The 23,216-nt window shown below is 48.9% G+C and overlaps 2 protein-coding genes across 2 annotated transcripts in view; one reads left to right on the top strand and one right to left on the bottom strand.

Annotated features, from left to right (window-relative positions):
• Window positions 1-2,148: 2,148 nt before the first annotated feature.
• LOC143781279 (uncharacterized) lies at window positions 2,149-6,880 on the top strand. The gene is made up of 2 exons (XM_077267788.1): window positions 2,149-4,303; window positions 5,073-6,880. The coding sequence occupies exons 1-2, from the start codon at window positions 2,297-2,299 to the stop codon at window positions 5,142-5,144; spliced, it is 2,079 nt and encodes a 692-aa protein (XP_077123903.1). The 5' UTR covers window positions 2,149-2,296; the 3' UTR covers window positions 5,145-6,880.
• A 2,952-nt stretch (window positions 6,881-9,832) lies between these two features.
• The window catches only part of OBSCN (obscurin, cytoskeletal calmodulin and titin-interacting RhoGEF), an 860,705-nt gene continuing 847,321 nt past the window's right edge, over window positions 9,833-23,216 (bottom strand). Inside the window, exons 111-114 of the mRNA XM_077269354.1 lie at window positions 19,713-19,936; window positions 15,370-15,445; window positions 14,666-14,809; window positions 9,833-11,836 (exon numbers count right to left, since the gene is read on the bottom strand). Of these exons, the coding sequence (XP_077125469.1) occupies window positions 11,677-11,836; window positions 14,666-14,809; window positions 15,370-15,445; window positions 19,713-19,936 (604 nt within the window). The 3' untranslated portion in view covers window positions 9,833-11,676. The remainder of the gene's footprint in view (window positions 11,837-14,665; window positions 14,810-15,369; window positions 15,446-19,712; window positions 19,937-23,216) is intronic.

Below are 23,216 nucleotides of genomic sequence, written 5' to 3'. Positions count from 1 at the left end.
CAGATGTTTCAGACATCTTTATCAGACATCAGATGGACCTTCTATCATCTGTGACTTCTCAGAACTTTGAATATTGCAGGTAGAAATATTTACATTTTAAGATGTATTTTCTGCTAACCAGGAAAGTGCTTGTATGTTTGCCACTTGCCCGTGGAGGTTTTTGGTCCTCACTTGGCCTCTGTGGGGAGGACGCTGCCATGTGTGGGTCCCTCAGACGTCCGGAGAGGCTGCTCGTCATTCACTGGGCACTGCATACATAAAAAAATGGTTTCCTTTTTTTGGGGCTCGGGCCTTCTTGGCCGCCTTCTGTACTTAGTGGTGGCTTGGATCATAGGACGACAGAAATATTTTCTTTTTCCCCATCTTTCATGTTTTTGGACACTAAGAGGAGGCATACATCTGTGCATTTCCATTCCAGGTTAGTAAATCCATGTGGTGCATGTTCCACGAGATCTGGCAGCTTTTGTAGCCCATCGTGAGGCTCAGTCCCGGGCAGGCAGCCGCAGGCTCCCTCTCTGCAGGAATGTGCCATACTACATCTACAAGAAGGACTTTAAATCCTACATTAAGCATGAAGCTAATGTCCACAAAATATATATCTCACAAAAATTATTATTAATCTGCAACAGACAGGCTGACATACAAACTATGACAATTAAAACCGGTCATGTAGAGAGAAAAACTGGTGTCCGTGGCTGCAGGTCCACTGCATATAACCGGCTACGGTGAGCGGAGTCTCACAACTGTGAAGAACGGATGATATGTAGCTTCCAAACCTCACACAGCCATTACCAAATATTGAAGCCATAGATATATCGAGAAAAATGTAAAGTGCCCGTGCGTATAATACATAAATATCTCCACTATGAAGGTCATCCCAAGACGCTAATAATGGGCAAACCAAGCACTGCACTCACTCTGTTTTATGGATAGAGGTATGCACACACTGTATGAAATCAAACATTGACGGATATATCAAGCGTGTGCAACTACAGTAAGATTCCCCATATTATGCCTGTGTGAACCGGCTCAGCCTGCAGCCCCAACGTACGTTTCTCCTGGGCTTCCTCTGGGGGCTGCAAGTCTCTGTGTTCTGCCACCTATAAATGTAAGTCTGTACCGCTTTTGGCGTTAGTGATTGGCCATCTATTCCAGGCGGTTGGTCATGGTAGAAACCATTGATTTATAATGTTTCTAGATTGGATGATATTGATTATACAAGAAGAACTTTTCAGGGGTCCTGATGCTGATAGAAGGTGCATTTTGCCTGTGGTTGGGCTTTTGGGAGCTCCTAAGATCTACTGCCATCAGACTTGGTGGTGATTACTACCAGACCAGAAATCTGTCCTCCTCCCAGAGCGGCTCTGGGTGACGCACATCCAGCTCCCATCTGCCATAGCGTCCGTATGGATGGGAGAGATGAGATGTCCAAACTAAGCTGGGCCCAAGGCTTTGTGGAGTGGGCCCAAGGCTTCTTGGAGGCTCCTGCAGGATAAGTGTGAGTGTTCGCTGTGCGGTGATCGCCATAACACGTGCAGGACCATGATCGCTCTGATGTAGTGCAGCCACAGGCGGATATCACTGGATCACGATTCCACTGGGGTTTGGTAATCCTGCGGCAAAATTATTCTGCAGAGTCCGCCGTCCATCTGCACCACCGTAACGTGCGCTGGTACAGCAGAGCCGCCATACTCATGGCTGAAGACAAGAGAAACTTGGAAAAAAAAAAGTTTAAAAAAAAAAAAAAATTTCAAAGTTTACAAAAAAAATTAAGATTCTCCAAATGAAATCTATATATCATTCATCTCCTAGGAATCCAGCAAAATTGCCATGACGGTGTGTAGAAATTCAGCGCACATTTATTGGCCAAATGTAAGTGAATCTGTTGAATTCAGATGTGGCTCGTATGTGAGCGGGACGAGCCGTGGGTAGAAAGGCCATGGACAGACGGGCCGACACTGTGGGCAGATGGGCCGTGCCCCCATGGGCAGATTGGCTGTGCCCACTTGGACACATGGGTCATGCCCCCGCGGGCAGATGGGCCGTGCCCCCATGAGCAGATGAGTCATGGACAGAGGAGCTGTGCCCCCATGAGCAGATGGGCCGGGTCCCTGTGGGCAGATGGGCGGTGCCCCGTGGGCAGATAGGTCGTGGACAAGAGGGGCTGTGCTCCCGTGGGCAGATGGGCCATGCCCCCTTGGACAGATGGGTCATGCCCGCTTGGACAGATGGGCCGTGCCCCCATGAGTAGATGAGCTGGGCCCCGTGGACAGATGGACCGTGCCCCCGTAAGTAGATGGGCGGTGCTCAGATGACCAATGAATTTTCTAAGGAACAAATGGATCAGTTCTTTCTTGAGGTATCCAGAGATATGGAAAAATGGGAAAAAGACGTATGTGAAACCAAGACTAAGAAATATGAGCGTGACTTCAATGATTATGAAGTAAAAAGAATTTTTAAGTGGCAGTATAGGAAGGAGGACAAATTCCAATCTTCAAGAAGTTCATCTGTCACGTCTGTTACTTCGCTCTCAAGTCAAGCCTCTATGCAGGAATGTGACACACCTAGACCATTTAATATGAAGACCAGGTTTGGTGGAAAATGGACCAATCAGGGCCCTCCCAGGCAATATCAGGGATCTAAGAGTAGACAACCTCAGGTAATCAATTTGTCTGATCACATACTTACCCCGAAGCAGGAGGATCTCCTGCAGCGAGGTTTAACTTTCTCCCCCGCTAAATCTCTAGATGCCTTCACGGCGATAAAAGACGTTCATCTTTTCGCCCGGAAATTGGTCCTAAAAAGACACTTTGAGAAATCTACATCAGATTCCCAGATTGACGTGGCTGATGATCAACAGGTGGTGGATATGTTGGAATCTCTGCTGGATGAGCAAAATTCAACTCCGGTAAGCGGTTTTCCTACTCATCTGTATTCAAAATCCAAAAACTTTCCTCCTTTGAGTACATGCCCAGCAATTGATGTTTTTGTTAAGATGGTATCTGGTGATGTTGAAAAATTATGTACTAATAAGAAGTTTAATAAGGACCCCCAAATTAATGAAACAATAATAGAGATACAAAAATGGTCTGATGTAACAATTAAACAAGCTGACAAAGGAGGCAATGTTGTCATCTGGCCCAATAAATTGTATGAAAAACAGGCCCAAAAACTGTTGACAGATAAGGCTTGTTACAAGAAACTGTATTACAATCCGCTGACTGAGTTTCAGCAAGAATTAGTGACAATTGTTACACATGCTTTTGAGGCCGGCACCATCCCTAAGAAACTTATGGATGCAATTGCCCTTGTTAAGCCTAGGATGCCAACCCTGTACCTCATTCCCAAAGTCCACAAGGACCCCCTTAATCCACCTGGGCGACCAATTGTGTCTGGGAATGAGGGACTGTGTGAATTGGCATGTAAGGTTGTAGATTTCTATCTTAAACCATTGGTACATACCCTTCCATCGTTCATCCAGGATACCACGGCTGCTCTGCGCAGTTTTGATGGGCTCGTTATACATGATGATAGCATTCTCGTTACAGCAGATATCGAGAGTCTGTATACGTCCATTAAGCACCAGGACGGACTTAGGGCAGTCTCTTGGTTCCTTGAGGCTGGAGGTTTTGAAGGAGGTTTGGCTGATTTTATTTTACAGCTGCTTCGTTACATCCTCACACACAATTGTTTTATGTTTTCTGACCAGATTTACCTCCAGCTTCAGGGGACTGCAATGGGGGCTGCCTGTGCTCCGTCCTATGCTAATTTGTTTTTGGGTGCCTGGGAGAGGGGCATTTTCCTTAGCGATCCAGTGGTGCACATTGACAAGGTGCACCACTGGATTCGCTATATTGATGATGTATTTTTCGTTTGGGAGGGGACAATTGAACAGCTTAATGACTTCATGGCAGGCCTCAATACTAATGACCTCAACATTAGATTGACCTTTTCTCATGGCCGCCAAGTCAATTTCTTGGATTTGGATGTCTGTGTTTCTTCCCAAGGATTTATTGAGACGAATGTGTATCGAAAACCTACAGCGACTAACACACTCTTACATGCGAGTTCATCTCATCGTCAATCTACCATCAAGGGGATTCCCATCGGGCAACATCTACGGATTAAACGGATCTGTTCTAGTCAAGAAAAGTTCCGAGATCAGGCACATGACTTATACCAGCGCTTCAGAGAACGAGGATACAGTCATAGACAGATCCGTACTGGTTACAAGAGAGCCTGCTCAACCTCTCGAGATGAGCTTTTATATCAGACTACATCTAAGAAAAATTATGACTCTCAGGTGAGATTAATTACCCCGTTCAACAGCCAATGGCATGAATTCACCCAAATAATTAAGAAACATTGGGCTGTATTGAAGTCTGACCCGATTCTAAAAAAGGTCCTCCCAGATAGACCCATGATTACAGCTAAAAGGTCTAATAACCTCCGTGACTTGCTTGTTCACAGCCACTATTCGCCTAAGGACAAAAAGAAGGCCATGAATGAACCCATTAATGGGTTCTTTCCATGTACCTTTTGTAAAGGCTGTCAGAACCACACAAAAAGCAAGGAATTTTCTAACCCTCAGGTTGGCCGTGTTTTTAAAATTCGCCATCAGCTTACCTGCGCTTCCAAAGGCGTGATTTATCATGCACAATGTCCTTGTGACAAAGTGTATATTGGAATGACAACGCGCGAATTAAAACTGAGAACAAGGGAACACGTTCGGGACATTGAACGGGCCAAGACTGTAAAGAATGTTGATCCCAAAACCCTTAAAACTCTTGCTAGGCACTTTTATACACATCATGAATGCAATGCAAACAAGCTCAAAATTAAAGCTATTGACCAAGTCTCATTGGGTCCCCGTGGTGGTGATTTGTTTAAAGCCCTTGCAAAGGTTGAAAGCCGGTGGATATACCGACTCAACACGGTTACCCCGGTTGGGCTTAATGAAAATTTCGGGTTCGGGTCCTTTTTATAAGTAACATCATCCACGTTTTTTAGGGGGTGGTTGGGGTTTCCAGTGTACATATTCTTGTTTTTAATTCTTGTTTTAAATATTACAGTTTTGGCCAATTGATGTATCTTCCATCTTTAGAACATTGGTGAAGTACAGTTACGTCTCAATTGACTACTAGATCAGTGGGAAAAGTCCTGCATATGGAGTTTAAGAACCAGCTACCGCTATCAACGCATCGCTATGTTATTTGTTTTAACATTTACTTGTATTTGTTGCAGTATATTGATGCATATGTATACACATATATTTAATATTCACATCTTTTGTTCACTTTGCACACATATTTTTATTAATTTTATCCATTTAGATTTACACCTTTGTGGTATACGTCCTTCTGGACGTCATCACATTTTGTTTTCCCTCACATCATCACTAGCCTAACCTTGTGTCTGTACACACACATTTATTTATTTATTTATTATTCATTCTTTTCAGCATTTTTTGCACTTCCACGGTATAATTTTGCTATGTTTATTCACATTTGTGATGTGCATCATTTTTTTTGTATTTTTTTTTTTTTTTTTGTATTTTTAATATATCTTTAGCGTGTCTGTGGCTATTAATATGTAAGCTGCTTGACAGTCATGGCATAGGCACTATTTTTAAACTTATTATTGGCATTATATTGTTCTATGTGAGTATTTAATTGGAATGTGCACGTATTTATTTATTTATGTATTCATGTGGGTATATATATATATTTATGGTGGTACTTTTTACCAGAGGTTGGATACATGTTCTTGCTTTATATGTAAACGCACTGTACACAGTGTCATTCATGTTAATTTGGTTCTTATTACTATTTTGTGATTTATTAATTTTGTTTTGTTTTATTACACCTTTTTTTGGCTACTCAGTATCAACAATATGTCTCTATGTTTGTTTTACCTTATGTCATTGGTTGTTGTTAGATATAATATTGTGTCTTATTTAATGTAATATATTATTCTTGATATATTGTATATATTTACGGCAGTTCGTATACTTTAATGCGCCTCTTAGTAGGTTTTCTTGATGTCATTATGTGTATTAAGATGATTCTTCTTACACAGTTTTTATGCTGTCTTATATTTATGAAATACGATGCCTGTGCGCTTCATATGCTTACATCTTATTCTTGCTTCCCTGTGCGCATGCGTTGTCTTCGATGACTCCTGGACCCTTGTGGGGGCGGTATTTGGAGCGCGTCATGTGACCGCCGTCACTTCTGACGGCGCTCGCCGGTCTGTGCTCCACCTCCGCTTCTATGAGGATCCGCTGGGTGTCCTGGAGACGGCGCATGCGCCGCTCATGTGGAAGTTGTATGCGGCTCATTTTATGGTTACTAACCGGATGAGTTTGACTGGCTTAGCGCTGATCATTTTGCGGGACGTGTTCCACCTGCGCTATATGCGCCTGAGCTCACCATTGGTTTAGACTAGTTTAAATAGCCGGAACCCGCTCCCCCATGCACGCCTCCTGAAGAAGTGAAAACGAAACGTGCGTTGGGGCGGCGGGGACCTTTTGTTTCCAGCACTGTGCCTGCTCACTACCTCTGTTTATACCTTTGTAAGTATTGCTCACCTTTTTATTGCTTGCTAGCTGACTTTCAGCTGTGACAAATAGCCCACTATGGGTATGTTGCACGTGGCATTGTTTTCTGTCAAAAGACGCTACTAAAATCGAACTAGCATATGCATGGCACAGCTGTATATTATAGGTCATTCTTTTTAGAGGTTTGAGCATTATTCAGGCATTGTCACATGCTGGTTACAGGGTCCCTGTGGATTGTGGTATCCAGTAGTTTTTTTAGCTTTCTGTTGTATTTTTCATGTGTGCAAGTGTATTTGCCTTTAATAAAATATTTACACAAGGATTATACTCTGTGTGGTCTCTGTACCGCTTGTTGAACATAGGCAAAATTATTCTGCAGAGTCCGCCGTCCATCTGCACCACCGTAACGTGCGCTGGTACAGCAGAGCCGCCATACTCATGGCTGAAGACAAGAGAAACTTGGAAAAAAAAAAGTTTAAAAAAAAAAAAAATTTTCAAAGTTTACAAAAAAAATTAAGATTCTCCAAATGAAATCTATATATCATTCATCTCCTAGGAATCCAGCAAAATTGCCATGACGGTGTGTAGAAATTCAGCGCACATTTATTGGCCAAATGTAAGTGAATCTGTTGAATTCAGATGTGGCTCGTATGTGAGCGGGACGGGCCGTGGGTAGAAAGGCCATGGACAGACAGGCCGACACTGTGGGCAGATGGGCCGTGCCCCCATGGGCAGATTGGCTGTGCCCACTTGGACACATGGGTCATGCCCCCGCGGGCAGATGGGCCGTGCCCCCATGAGCAGATGAGTCATGGACAGAGGAGCTGTGCCCCCATGAGCAGATGGGCCGGGTCCCTGTGGGCAGATGGGCGGTGCCCCGTGGGCAGATAGGTCGTGGACAAGAGGGGCTGTGCTCCCGTGGGCAGATGGGCCATGCCCCCTTGGACAGATGGGTCATGCCCGCTTGGACAGATGGGCCGTGCCCCCATGAGTAGATGAGCTGGGCCCCGTGGACAGATGGACCGTGCCCCGTAAGTAGATGGGCGGTGCCCCATGGACAGAGGGGCTGTGCTCTCGTGGGCAGATGGGCCGTTCATGGACAGATGGGCTGGGCAACGCTCTAATGATCCTCGGTGGCATTAAGTAACAAGTATACTTGTTACTCGAGATTTCCCGAGCATGCTTGGGTGATCTCCGAGTATTTGGATGTGCTCGGAGATTTAGTTTGTCTCTGTAGCTGCATGATTTGCGGCTGCTAGCCAGCCTGAATACAGGAGGTTGCCTGTTTGTGAGGGAATCCCCACATGTATTCAGGCTGTCTAGCAGCTGCAAATCATGCAGCTACGGAGACAAAAACTAAATCTCCGAGCACTTACAAATACTCGATCACCCAAGCATGCTTGGGAAAACCAAGTAACGAGTATGCTCGCTTCATCACTACTCACCACCTCTCGTGGCTGCCTGTTGCACTCATTGATCACCCTCACTGGCAAAGAGTTTTTTCTAATATCTAATCTGTATATCCGCCCTTTCAGTTTCCTTCCATTGCTTCTCTTGTTTCCATGTGTAAATGAGAATAATGATGATTCCTCCACACTCTGATGACCCTTCAGATATTTGGAGACAGCTATTATGTCTCCTCTCAGTCTACTTTCTTACAATCTAGACATTCCCTGATCCTTTAACCATTCCTCGTAGGACATAATTTGCAGTCCGCTCACCATCCTGGTCGCTCTTCTCTAAACTTTCTCAAGTTTTTCAATGTGTTTTTTAAAATGAGCCTAGAACTGGACACCATATCCAGATGAGGCCTGACCAAGGAGTAGAGGGGTTTGCCTTTCATTGCTGCTACATTACACTGTTGACTCCTGTGTAGTCTGTGATCTATTAGTATACCCAAGTCTTTTTCACACGTGCTGTTGCTTACTTCTATTCCTCCCATTCTGTAGATGTATTTTTTGTTTTTCTTGTCCAGATGTAGAATCTTGCATTTCTCCCTGTTAAATACCAATCTATTAGTCGCTGCTCACTGTTCAAGCTTCTCTAGATCCTTCTGAAACCTTTCTCTGTCTTCTCTAGTATTAGCTATCCCTCCTAGCTTTGCATCGCCTGCAAATGTGATGAGTTGACCTTCAGTTCCCTTATCTAGATCATTTATAAAAATGTTGAACAACACTGGGGCCAGGACAGAACCTTGTGGTCCCTACTTGTAACACTGGGGCCAGGACAGAGCCTTGTGGTACCCCACTTGTAACACTGGGGCCAGGACAGAGCATTGTGGTACCCCACTTGTAACACTGGGGCCAGGACAGAGCCTTGTGGTACCCCACTTGTAACACTGGGGCCAGGACAGAGCCTTGTGGTACCCCACATGTAACACTGGGGCCAGGACAGAGCATTGTGGTCCCCACTTGTAACACTGGGGCCAGGACAGAACCTTGTGGTCCCCACTTCAAACCCTCTTCCAATTAGATGTGCAGCCATTTATTACCACTCTTTGAGTACAATCAATGAGCCAGTTATGAGAACACCTAACCGTAGCCTTGTCAATCCCACACTTGGTCATATTTTCAATAAGGATAGTATTAGATATTTTATCAAATGCTTTGCTGAAGTCGAGATATACTATATCTACCACATTTTCCTGATCCACCCAGTCTGTGATTTCGTCGTTGAAGGAAATTACATTAGCATGGCATGACTTGTTTGCTACAAACCCATGCTGGCTCTCTATTATTTACTGTATTCTTATCCAAGTACTTGCATACATGCTGTGTAATAATTTGTTCAAAGATATTTCCTGGTATAGAAGTAAGGCTCACTGGCTTGTAATTTGCTGGCTCCATCTTCTTTCCTTTTTGGAAGATAGGGACAACATTTGCCCTTCTCCAATCTTCTGGGACTTATTCTGTTTTCCAGGATTTTGCAAAGATTCTCGCTAGTGGTTCTGCAATTTTCTCTGCTAATACTTTCAGTTCCCTAGGATGTAATTTATTTGGATTTGGAGATGAAAATTCATGTAAATTAGTTAAGTGTTCCCTCATCATCTCTCTGTTTATGGATAGAACCACAAACACAGGTTGAGGCAGTAGAACTGCAGCTTCACCCCCTCCTGCCTCTCACAGCATGAGAAGCACAAACACATGGACTGCAGCTTCCTCTCCCTCCTCCCTGTCACAGTGTAACTGACTGACCTCCTGCAGGTGTGAAAAAATGAAATATGACTGATACTCACAGTTCTCATAACTTTTTCACTAATAAACCATCATCCAATTGCCAAATTACTTAAAACTTTATTGAAAAAAGTTCAAACAGACAAATCTGACAACAATAATCCGGTTATAAATGTGATTTTAAGTGACAGGAGATAAACTCTGTTCCCTTAGCTCTAAATAAACAAAAAAGACAATAATAATTCTAAAAACTGCTGGAAAACGGTACGAAGCAACTGTCAGCCGATGAAGTGGGTGAAGCCTGAAGTGGCATAAAGCCATCCACTCCAAGATCGGCTGGATCCGCCAGGACACACGTCATGTTCTCCAACATGGTGGTTAGTAAATGTTCACACAGAAACTGCACACTGGAATTGTCACGTCCTACAAGTATTTCTATAATGGCTGTATGAGAACACTGCACACTGGAGAGCTGCACGTACCACAGTTCCGGAAGCTATGGCCACCACATGAACTAGGACCTGAGGGCTATGACTGCTGAACAAACCATGGATCTGAGGGCTATGGCTGCTGAACGAACCATGGACCTGAGGGCTATGGCTGCTGAACGAACCATGGACCTGAGGGCTATGGCTGCTGAACGAACCATGGACCTGAGGGCTATGACTGCTGAACAAACCATGGATCTGAGGGCTATGGCTGCTGAACGAACCATGGACCTGAGGGCTATGGCTGCTGAACGAACCATGGACCTGAGGACTATGGCTGCTGAACAAACCATGGATCTGAGGGCTATGGCTGCTGAACGAACCATGGACCTGAGGGCTATGGCTGCTGAACGAACCATGGACCTGAGGGCTATGGCTGCTGAACGAACCATGGACCTGAGGGCTATGACTGCTGAACAAACCATGGATCTGAGGGCTATGGCTGCTGAACGTACCATGGACCTGAGGGCTATGGCTGCTGAACGTACCATGGACCTGAGAGCTATGGCTGCTGAACAGACCATGGACCTGAGCGCTATGGCTGCTAAAAAAAACATGAACCTGAGGGCTATGACTGCTGAACGTACCATGGACCTGAGGCTATGGCTGCTGAACGAACCATGGACCTGAGGGCTATGGCTGCTGAACGTACCATGGACCTGAGGCTATGGCTGCTGAACGAACCATGGACCTGAGGGCTATGGCTGCTGAACGAACCATGGACCTGAGGGCTATGGCTGCTGAACGAACCATGGACCTGAGGGCTATGGCTGCTGAACGAACCATGGACCTGAGGGCTATGGCTGCTGAACGTACCATGGACCTGAGGCTATGGCTGCTGAACGAACCATGGACCTGAGGGCTATGGCTGCTGAACGAACCATGGACCTGAGGGCTATGGCTGCTGAACGAACCATGGACCTGAGGGCTGTGGCTGCTGAACGAACCATGGACCTGAGGGCTATGGCTGCTGAACAAACCATGGACCTGAGGGCTATGGCTGCTGAACAAATCATGGACCTGAGGGCTATGGCTGCTGAACAACCCATGGACCTGAGGGCTATGGCTGCTGCATGAACCATGGACCTGAGGGCTATGGCTGCTGAACGTACCATGGACCTGAGGGCTATGGCTGCTGCATAAACCATGGATCTGAGGGCTTTGCCTACCGTGTAAACCCTAACCTATGACTATGGCCGCTGCTTGTGTTACAGTCCCAAGGGCTATGACTGACCAACAATGGAGTGGGGTGCAGCTCAGATTCGCCCAGCCCCTGCACAGACTCCCTAACAGACAAGAGAGGCAGTTATAGGAGAGAAGGAAGCACAAACAATGGCAGGAGCCTCCTGTCCTGAGATGTGACATAAAGGAGCGCAGTACATGGGGTGTTGTACATGGGGTGTTGTGCTGCTGGCTCTTCCTGGTGTGGCGGCTTTCTTCAGGAAGACTCTAGAGGTCACTGCATCTTCTGCGCTGCCGCCTCGCGCCTCCTCCTCTCCTGCAGGAAGCTCCTCAGGGTCACACTGGGAAATAAGACCGGTGGTTCCTGTGACGTGGCCAGTCCAGCCTCCTGCAACCATGGCATCTTCAGACAGTCAGAGGCAGATGGCCGACCCCTGGAGTTGACAAAGCAGAAGAAAAACATGATGTTACTGTAAGCACTGATGCAACGGGGGAGATGGAGTACAGGGAGGTAACGTGTGACACAGAGTGATACCAAAATGGATCGCCCTATAAGCAGCACAATAATAGTGTTATAGCGAGGCTCAGCAAGGAAGAGGTTGCCACATCCACTGGTGGACATTGCAGCTGAAATATCTCCTGCCTTTTCTAATGCAGATTCATAGACATGGCTCCTCACCCACCAGTCCTGATGGAGCTGTGTGCTCTGCAGCTTCCACACCGTGATCTGCCTCTGCGCAGCCTCCGCTTATGCAAAGCAGTCTGTGAACACCAATAAAGGGTTAATCCGAATGGGAGGTTGCAGAAGACATGGCGGCGCGTCCTGGCAGGTTGCAGTAAACGTGGCGGCGCGTCCTGGCAGGTTGCAGTAGACGTGGCGGCGCATCCTGGCAGGTTGCAGTAGACGTGGCGGCGCGTCCTAGCAGGTTGCAGTAGACGTAGCGGCGCGTCCTGGCTGGTTGCAGTAGACGTGGAGGCACGTCCTGACAGGTTGCAGTAGATGTGGCGGTGCGTCCTGGCAGGTTGCAGTAGACGTGGCGGCGTGTCCTGGCTGGTTACAGTAGACATGGAGGCACGTCCTGGCAGGTTGAAGGAGATGTGGCGGCGCGTACTGGTAGGTTGCAGTAGATGTGGCGGCGCGTCCTGGCAGGTTGCAGTAGATGTGGCAGCTCCTGCCTTGCTCACCTCCCGATGTGGAATTGGGTGGAACAGAAATAACCCTTCATGGTTTGTTCTGAGACCAGGTGCGATGACTTTCCTCCACGTTGCACCACAGACGGCCCCTTGCACCTTCCTGGAATTTTGTTAAGGATTTCACAATACAGATTTCTATTCTCAGACACTTGTAGTGTTCACAGCCCGACAGAAATGCATATTTCTACTTATAATACGCTGTTCTCCCAGGACATGTCGGGTCTAGAGGAGAGATAATCACGGAACATTGGATTATTCTTATGTCTTCAGCGACCACGAAAGGACGTGTTTAGGTTGCGATTTTCTGCACCGGATAGTGAGGAATATAACGTGCTGCGGTTGACATCTACGTCACATCTCTGGTGAACCATCTGTATGAGATCGGCCAATCGTATGTCCAAGAACGTCTGCAGCAATGAGTTGTCTCTTCTATAGGGAAAGTCTTATCGTTGGTGTCTGCAGCTCCCAGCCGCTGCAAAATCATGGTGACCACTGGCTGCTGACCACTTAGCTGAGAAAAAAGCTGAGAAAGGAGTGACATCCATCAGGTTGGGGATTATCAAGTGTCCACATCTATGGAGCCTAGAGCCTTCTGTCGGTGAAGAGTCGGAAGGAGCCATGCACATTAGATGGCCGGCTCATGCATTAAAACCCATCGCCTGACACCGGAAAGTCAAACGCTCTTCTGAGCTGCAAAGTGTGATCTTGTCTTCAGTTCTGAATATCGGCCAGTCGGACTACTGCGCAGATTTCTCAGCACCGCTCTTTACATTAGGACAAGCATGAAGACTCCATTCCACAATATCTAGAACTGAAGGTCTTGGCTCTCCCCACCCCAGGCCTCTGAGCCTTCACTAAATGGAAGATCAATATCAGATTCAGGATGGAGACCATGAGATCCAGAATTTCATGACCTCTCTGGACTTCTGTGACGTCTACCTTCACATTCCCATTTTCTTGCTTCACAGAAAACCTCAAAGAATAGCTGAGCATCTGTGGAGGACAAGCGCGCCATAAGAACCAAAGAACTGCAGCTGCTCACCTGGAATCTCAGGTCCTCTGCTGCCGAGTGGGAGGAATGGGGAACATGTCATGGCGGCTTATGTCAAAGCTAAAGAACATACTTCTACATGGAATGACCACAACTTTTCCCAAATTCTTATCAAGATCAAGCACTGGAGTAGATGGCCAAAAATGCAATAAGAGGTCTTCAGAGCAAGCGTTTAGCAGCTAATGTCCAAGTATGGCACCACAGATATTCCCCTGAAGCAGCAAAGTGTGAAATCCTTCGTGTGCCGGATCACCGTCTGGAGGACTTAATTGCAGATGGTGACACACTGAACCCATCTGTCTCCTGTCCATGCCACCAAGGGGACATGCTTTTGCCAATTATTCAGATGAATTGAGGGTGTTACTGGAGTCTCCACCGAGTCAATGTCTTGGTGCACTTAACTGTGCCAGGACCTGAAGAGATTCAACCTCACAGTCTGGAGGTTGGCGAGTCCCTAATATAATGTCCCAGGCCATCTATGAAGATCTAGTCACAGTGCAGGTCTGACTCCACAAAGAAGGATTACAGAACAGACCCCTCTCTTCAGCAGACTTTCCACTCAATGGCTGAATAAATTCGACCTGGAGATAAACAAATCCAACAACCTTACATTTGTTTCTCGCCCTTTGGACAGATCCTCATAGAATGAGTCCTTGGTGAGACGTGACCTACTGTCCTCCGACCTGGGGTGAAATTGAAGTCTGCTTCAGTCATTGGTCATCCAGTTTCCCGCTCACGGTTGTGATATAGTTGCCACCAGTCATCCCCTCCTTTATTATCACTTCTCCGCTCCGATGTCCGGACTGTGATCCCCGCTCTCGGATCTCTCCTGATGTTCACCAATAAGCCCCCGTATTACAGTGGCCAGAGAGGGCGGCTGTCAGGCGCTTGGCAGGACAAGATCTAAGGGACTAATCACTGATCCCTCATCATTGTGCTGCTGCTAGGACAAGCCCTTCATGGATAATATCATCATGTCCAGCGGAGGTGAATGGGGAGGACAGGGTCAGGCTCATACCAGGGGTTTGCCCATAAGGTGCTCTGCAGGAAGCGGACGGCTCCTCCCGACAACCCGGCGTAACAGCGACCAAATCTGACCAGTCCCTTCTTTATCTCTGACTCCAGCCCCGACTCCGAGCAGAAGGGAAGATCCGCACTCAGCCTGCAAGAAAGGATCCTGTGTGATCAGACTATCGTCCCTTATTACCGGCCACAGCAGTAGGAATGCTGTATATGGGGAGCGTCTAGGTGCAGTGTATACACGTCTCACCTCAGACTCCAGACACATGGGTGTACATGGGAACTATACACCCTCCAATCACCTCCAGAGCTGCACTCACTATTCTGCTATTCCATCATGTCTTATCCTCCAGTCACCTCCAGAGCTGCAGTCACTATTCTGCTGTTACATCGTGTCTTATCCTCCAGAGCTGCACTCACTATTCTGCTGTTACATCGTGTCTTATCCTCCAGTCACCTCCAGAGCTGCAGTCACTATTCTGCTGTTACATCGTGTCTTATCCTCCAGTCACCCCCAGAGCTGCAGTCACTATTCTGCTATTACATCAGGTCTTATCTTCCAGTCACCTCCAGAGCTGCAGTGAGACTCCAGGATTCTGTTGCCGTCCTTGGCTGATGCTGTATGTGTATGAAGCATGTTCTGTTGCTCTGCATTATGGGAATTGTAGTCCTTAAACCGGGGTGGTATGTAGTAACACTCACATGATAAACGCGGTGATCCCCACTGCCCAGATGTCGGTGGGCGGTGCGGCCCCCTGCCCCTCCAGCAGCTCCGGAGCTGAGGACAAGACACAATAGGTAAAGGACAAAGCCGAAACTTCCCATGTGATTCCAACCAGGAACCTAAGCTAGAGACTGACCCGACCTCTGAACCAAAACACGACCTCAGGCCAGAGACTGACCCGAGCTCTGAACCCAAACCCGTCCTTAGGCCAGAGACTGACCCGACCTGTGAACCCAAATCCGACCTCAGGCCAGACACTGACCCGACCTGTGAACCCAAACCCGACCTCAGGCCAGAGACTGACTCGATGTCTGAACCCAAACCCGACCTCAGGCCAGATACTGACCCGACCTCTGAACCCAAACACAAACTCAGGCCAGGGACTGACCCGACCTCTGAACCCAAACCCGACCTCAGGCCAGAGACTGACCCGACCTGTGAACCCAACCTCAGGCCACAGACTGACCCGACCTGTGAACCCAAACCCGACATCAGGCCAGACACTGACCCGACCTCTGAACCCAAACGACCTCAGGCCAGAGACTGACCCGACCTGTGAACCCAAACACGACCTCAGGCCACAGACTGACCCGACCTGTGAACCCAAACCCGACCTCAGGCCAGAGACTGACCCGACCTATGAACCCAAACACGACCTCAGGCCAGAGACTGACCCGACCTGTGAACCCAAACCCGACCTCAGGCCAGAGACTGACCCGAACTCTGAACCAAAACCCGACCTTAGGCCAGAGACTGACCCGACCTGTGAACCCAAATCCGTCCTCAGGCCAGACACTGACCCGACCTATGAACCCAAACCCGACCTCAGGCCAGAGACTGACCCGACGTCTGAACCCAAACCCGACTTCAGGCCAGATACTGACCCGACCTCAGAACCCAAACACAAACTCAGGCCAGGGACTGACCCGACCTCTGAACCCAAACCCGACCTCAGGCCAGAGACTGACCCGACCTGTAAACCAAAACCTGACTTGAGGCCAGAGACTGACCCGACCTGTGAACCCAACCTCAGGCCACAGACTGACCCGACCTGTGAACCCAAACCCGACCTCAGGCCACAAACTGACCCGACCTGTGAACCCAAACCCGACCTCAGGCCAAAGACTGACCCGACCTGTGAACCTAAACCCGACCTCAGGCCACAGACTGACCCGACGTCTGAACCCAAACCCGACCTCAGGCCAGAGACTGACCCGACGTTTGAACCCAAGCCTGACTTCAGGCCAGATACTGACCCGACCTCTGAACCCAAACCCGACCTCAGGCCAGAGACTGACCCGACCTGTGAACCCAACCTCAGGCCACAGACTGACCCGACCTGTGAACCCAAACCCGACCTCAGGCCAGAGACTGACCCGACCTCTGAACCCAAACCCAACCTCAGGCCAGAGACTGACCCGACCTCTGAACCCAAACAAGACCTCAGGCCAGACACTGACCCGACCTCTGAACCCAAACGACCTCAGGCCAGAGACTGACCCGACCTCTGAACCCAAACATGACCTCAGGCCAGAGACTGACCCGACCTGTGAACCCAAACACGATCTCAGGCCACAGACTGACCCAACCTGTGAACCCAAACCCGACCTCAGGCCAGAGACTGACCCGACCTGTGAACCCAAACCCGACCTCAGGCCAGAGACTGACCCGACGTCTGAACCCAAACTCGACTTCAGGCCAGATACTGACCCGACCTCTGAACCCAAACACAAACTCAGGCCAGGGACTGACCTGACCTCAGGCCAGAGACTGACCCGACCTGTAAACCCAAACCCGACTTGAGGCCAGAGACTGACCCGACCTGTGAACCCAACCTCAGGCCACAGACTGACCCGACCTGTGAACCCAAACCCGACCTCAGGCCACAAACTGACCCGACCTGTGAACCCAAACCCGACCTCAGGCCAAAGACTGACCCGACCTGTGAACCTAAACCCGACCTCAGGCCACAGACTGACCCGACCTGTGAACACAAACCCGACCTCAGGCCAGAGACTGACCCGACCTCTGAACCCAAACAAGACCTCAGGCCAGAGACTGACCCGACCTCTGAACCCAAACAAGACCTCAGGCCAGAGACTGACCCGACCTGTGAACCCAAACACGACCTCAGGCCACAGACTGACCCGACCTGTGAACCCAAACCCGACCTCAAGCCAGAGACTGACCCGACCTCTGAACCCAAACACGACCTCAGGCCAGAGAATGACCCGACCTGTGAACCCAAACCCGACTTCAGGCCAGAGACTGACCCGACCTGTGAACCCAAACCCGACCTCAGGCCAGAGACTGACCCGACCTGTGAACCCAAACCCGACTTCAGGCCAGAGACTGACCCGACCTCTGAACCCAAACAAGACCTCAGGCCAGAGACTGACCCGACCTCTGAACCCAAACAAGACCTCAGGCCAGAGACTGACCCGACCTGTGAACCCAAACACGACCTCAGGCCACAGACTGACCCGACCTGTGAACCCAAACCCGACCTCAGGCCAGAGACTGACCCGACCTCTGAACCCAAACAAGACCTCAGGCCAGAGACTGACCCGACCTCTGAACCCAAACAAGACCTCAGGCCAGAGACTGACCCGACCTCTGAACCCAAACACGACCTCAGGCCAGAGACTGACCCGACCTCTGAACCCAAACATGACCTCAGGCCAGAGACTGACCCGACCTGTGAACCCAAGCCCGACCTCAGGCCAGAGACTGACCCGACCTCTGAACCCAAACCCGACCTCAGGCCAGAGACTGACCCGACCTGTGAACCCAAACCCGACCTCAGGCCACAGACTGACCCGACCTGAGAACCCAAACACGACCTCAGGCCAGAGACTGACCCGACCTGTGAACCCAAACCCGACTTCAGGCCAGAGACTGACCCGACCTCTGAACCCAAACACGACCTCAGGCCAGAGACTGACCCGACCTCTGAACCCAAACACGACCTCAGGCCAGAGACTGACCCGACCTCTGAACCCAAACACGACCTCAGGCCACAGACTGACCCGACCTGTCATCCCAAACCCGACCTCAGGCCACAGACTGACCTGACCTGTGAACCCAAACCCGACCTCAGGCCAGAGACTGACCCAACCTCTGAACCCAAACAAGACCTCAGGCCAGAGACTGACCCGACATCTGAACCCAAACAAGACCTCAGGCCAGAGACTGACCCGACCTCTGAACCCAAACACGACCTCAGGCCACAGACTGACCCGACCTGTGAACCCAAACACGACCTCAGGCCAGAGACTGACCCGACCTGTGAACCCAAACCCGACTTCAGGCCAGAGACTGACCCGACCTCTGAACCCAAACACGACCTCAGGCTAGAGACTGACCCGATCTCTGAACCCAAACACGACCTCAGGCAAGAGACTGACCCGACCTGTCATCCCAAACCCGACCTCAGGCCACAGACTGACCCGACCTGTGAACCCAAACCCGACCTCAGGCCAGAGACTGACCCAACCTCTGAACCCAAACAAGACCTCAGGCCAGAGACTGACCCGACATCTGAACCCAAACAAGACCTCAGGCCAGAGACTGACCTGACCTCTGAACCCAAACACGACCTCAGGCCAGAGACTGACCCAATCTGTGAACCCAAACCCGACCTCAGGCCACAGACTGACCCGACCTCTGAACCCAAACACGACCTCAGGCCAGAGACTGACCTGACCTGTGAACCCAAACACAACCTCAGGCCACAGACTGACCCGATCTGTGAACCCAAACCCGACCTCAGGCCACAGACTGACCCGACCTCTGAACCCAAACCCGACTTTGATCTGAGATCTTAAAGGGCTCGTTCACCTTTGAGGACTTTTTTTTCTTAAATTCATGTATTTGTGGCTAAAATCATTTTTTAATGAGCTTTATTTCCACAGTTCCTGACACTTCCATCTTTGATGTTGTCTGTGGCCATAAATCAGCTGAGAGAACAGACCAGAGTCTCACCTGATCGTAAGCCCGGCAGAAGGAGCTCACTGAGGGTTCTGCGGTTTCATCCGACAGCTCAACAGCTGTACACAGAAACGCTGAAACATTTCTTTTCAAACCCAAGTGCAAAAATTATATTTTAGCTCAAAAAATAAATGTAGGTAAGAATAGTCCCAGACTAGCCCTTTAAGAAGATTCCTAACTCTGAGCTCTAGCTGTAAAGCTGAACCCTCCTGACCTCTGACCCTTAACCTGAAAGTTAATGTTGCCTCTAAGCACGACCTCTGACCTCCGCCAACAGTTATGATGCCCCATTACCCGTTCTCTCCCCGTGTGCGCAGTCCCATTTTTGTACCCATGGTCTCCAGGAAGTCTGTGTATCTCTGGGGGGTGATCACTTTTTCAGGGCAGTAGTACTGGGCGTTTCCAAAGTCCAAGAGCTTCAGCAGCTTGTGCTCGGTGACCACCATGTTCTCCGCCCTCAGGTCCAGGTGCAGGATCTGCCGGTCATGCAGGAACTCCACCGCGCTCAGGATCTGCCACAGGTAGTCGCGGACGTCCAGCTCCGAGTACGAGGCCCTGGAGGGAGAAGGCAGGAAAGCGAGTATCAGTGAGAGCTGCGATATGTGACGGGTGTGATACTGGAGACATGGACGATGTGGGTGATACATGTGATGTGTGCGGAGTACACCGTGCGATAGATGATGGGTGTGATACCAGAGATCTGTACCATGTATGTGACGTGTGCGGAGTGCACCGTGCGATAGATGATGGGTGTGATACCAGAGATCTGTACCATGAATGTGATGTGTGCGGAGTACACCGTGCGATAGATGATGGGTGTGATCCCAGAGATCTGTACCATGTATGTGATGTGTGCGGAGTGCACCGTGCGATACATGATGGGTGTGATACCAGAGATATGTACCATGTATGTGATGTGTGCGGAGTACACCGTGCGATAGATGATGGGTGTGATACCAGAGATCTGTACCATGTATGTGATGTGTGCAGAGTGCACCGTGCGATAGATGATGGGTGTGATACCAGAGATCTGTACCATGTATGTGATGTGTGCGGAGTGCACCGTGCGATAGATGGGTGTGATACCAGAGATCTGTACGATGTATGTGATGTGTGCGGAGTGCACCGTGCGATAGATGATGGGTGTGATACCAGAGATCTGTACCATGTATGTGATGTGTGCGGAGTACACCGTGCGATAGATGATGGGTGTGATACCAGAGATCTGTACCATGTATGTGATGTGTGCGGAGTACACGGTGCGATAGATGATGGGTGTGATACCAGAGATCTGTATCATGTATGTGATGTGTGCGGAGTGCACCGTGCGATAGATGATGGGTGTGATACCAGAGATATGTACCATGTATGTGATGTGTGCGGGGTACACCGTGCGATAGATGATGGGTGTGATACCAGAGATCTGTATCATGTATGTGATGTGTGCGGAGTGCACCGTGCGATAGATGATGGGTGTGATACCAGAGATCTGTACCATGTATGTGATGTGTGCGGGGTACACCGTGCGATAGATGATGGGTGTGACACCAGAGATCTGTACCATGTATGTGATGAGTGCGGAGTACACCGTGCGATAGATGATGGGTGTGATCCCAGAGATCTGTACCATGTATGTGATGTGTGCGGAGTGCACCGTGCGATACATGATGGGTGTGATACCAGAGATATGTACCATGTATGTGATGTGTGCGGAGTACACCGTGCGATAGATGATGGGTGTGATACCAGAGATCTGTACCATGTATGTGATGTGTGCGGAGTACACCGTGCGATAGATGATGGGTGTGATACCAGAGATCTGTAGTATGTATGTGATGTGTGCGGGGTACACCGTGCGATAGATGATGGGTGTGATACCAGAGATCTGTACCATGTATGTGATGTGTGCGGAGTACACCGTGCGATAGATGATGGGTGTGATACCAGAGATCTGTACCATGTATATGATGTGTGCGGAGTGCACCGTGCGATACATGATGGGTGTGATACCAGAGATCTGTACCATGTATGTGATGTATGCGGATTGCACCGTGCGATAGATGATGGGTGTGACACCAGAGATCTGTACCATGTATGTGATGTATGCGGATTGCACCGTGCGATAGATGATGGGTGTGATACCAGAGATCTGTACCATGTATGTGATGTGTGCGGAGTACACCGTGCGATAGATGATGGGTGTGATACCAGAGATCTGTACCATGTATGTGATGTGTGCGGAGTGCACCGTGCGATAGATGATGGGTGTGATACCAGAGATCTGTACCATGTATGTGATGTGTGCGGAGTGCACCGTGCGATAGATGATGGGTGTGATACCAGAGATCTGTACCATGTATGTGATGTGTACGGAGTGCACCGTGCGATAGATGATGGGTGTGATACCAGAGATCTGTACCATGTATGTGATGTGTGCGGAGTGCACCGTGCGATAGATGATGGGTGTGATACCAGAGATCTGTACCATGTATGTGATGTGTGCGGAGTGCACCGTGCGATAGATGATGGGTGTGATACCAGAGATCTGTACCATGTATGTGATGTGTGCGGAGTGCACCGTGCGATAGATGATGGGTGTGATACCAGAGATCTGTACCATGTATGTGATGTGTGCGGAGTGCACCGTGCGATAGATGATGGGTGTGATACCAGAGATCTGTACCATGTATGTGATGTGTACGGAGTGCACCGTGCGATAGATGATGGGTGTGATACCAGAGATCTGTACCATGTATGTGATGTGTGCGGAGTGCACCGTGCGATAGATGATGGGTGTGATACCAGAGATCTGTACCATGTATGTGATGTGTGCGGAGTGCACCGTGCGATAGATGATGGGTGTGATACCAGAGATCTGTACCATGTATGTGATGTGTGCGGAGTGCACCGTGCGATAGATGATGGGTGTGATACCAGAGATCTGTACCATGTGATGTGCGCGGAGTATACTGTGAGATACGACACTGATATACGTGACGTGTGTGATACTGGAGATGTGTGTGTGATACGTGACGGGTGTTATACTAGAGATGTGTGTGATAAGTGACGGGTGTGATACTGGAGATGTGTGTGATACATGACGGGTGTGATACTGGAGATGTGTGTGATACATGACGTGTGTGATACTGGGGATGTGTGTGATACATGACAGGTGTGATACTGGAGATGTGTGTGATACATGACGGGTGTGATACTGGAGATGTGTGTGATACATGACGGGTGTGATACTGGAGATGTGTGTGATACATGACAGGTGTGATACTGGGGATGTGTGTGATACATGACGTGTGTGATACTGGAGATGTGTGTGATACATGACAGGTGTGATACTGGAGATGTGTGTGATACATGACGTGTGTGATACTGGAGATATGTGTGATACATGACGGGTGTGATACTGGAGATGTGTGTGATACATGACGTGTGTGATACTGGGGATGTGTGTGATACATGACAGGTGTGATACTGGAGATGTGTGTGATACATGACGGGTGTGATACTGGAGATGTGTGTGATACATGATGTGTGTGATACTGGAGATGTGTGTGATACATGACGGGTGTGATACTGGAGATGTGTGTGATACATGACGGGTGTGATACTGGAGATGTGTGTGATACATGACGGGTGTGATACTGGAGATATGTGTGATACATGACGTGTGTGATACTGGAGATGTGTGTGATACATGACGTGTGTGATACTGGAGATGTGTGTGATACATGACGGGTGTGATACTGGAGATGTGTGTGATACATGACAGGTGTGATACTGGAGATGTGTGTGATACATGACGGGTGTGATACTGGAGATG

Source organism: Ranitomeya variabilis, chromosome 6, assembly GCF_051348905.1.
Source record: "Ranitomeya variabilis isolate aRanVar5 chromosome 6, aRanVar5.hap1, whole genome shotgun sequence".
Taxonomy (NCBI): domain Eukaryota; kingdom Metazoa; phylum Chordata; class Amphibia; order Anura; family Dendrobatidae; genus Ranitomeya; species Ranitomeya variabilis.
This window is presented reverse-complemented; position numbering and strand designations above follow the sequence as displayed.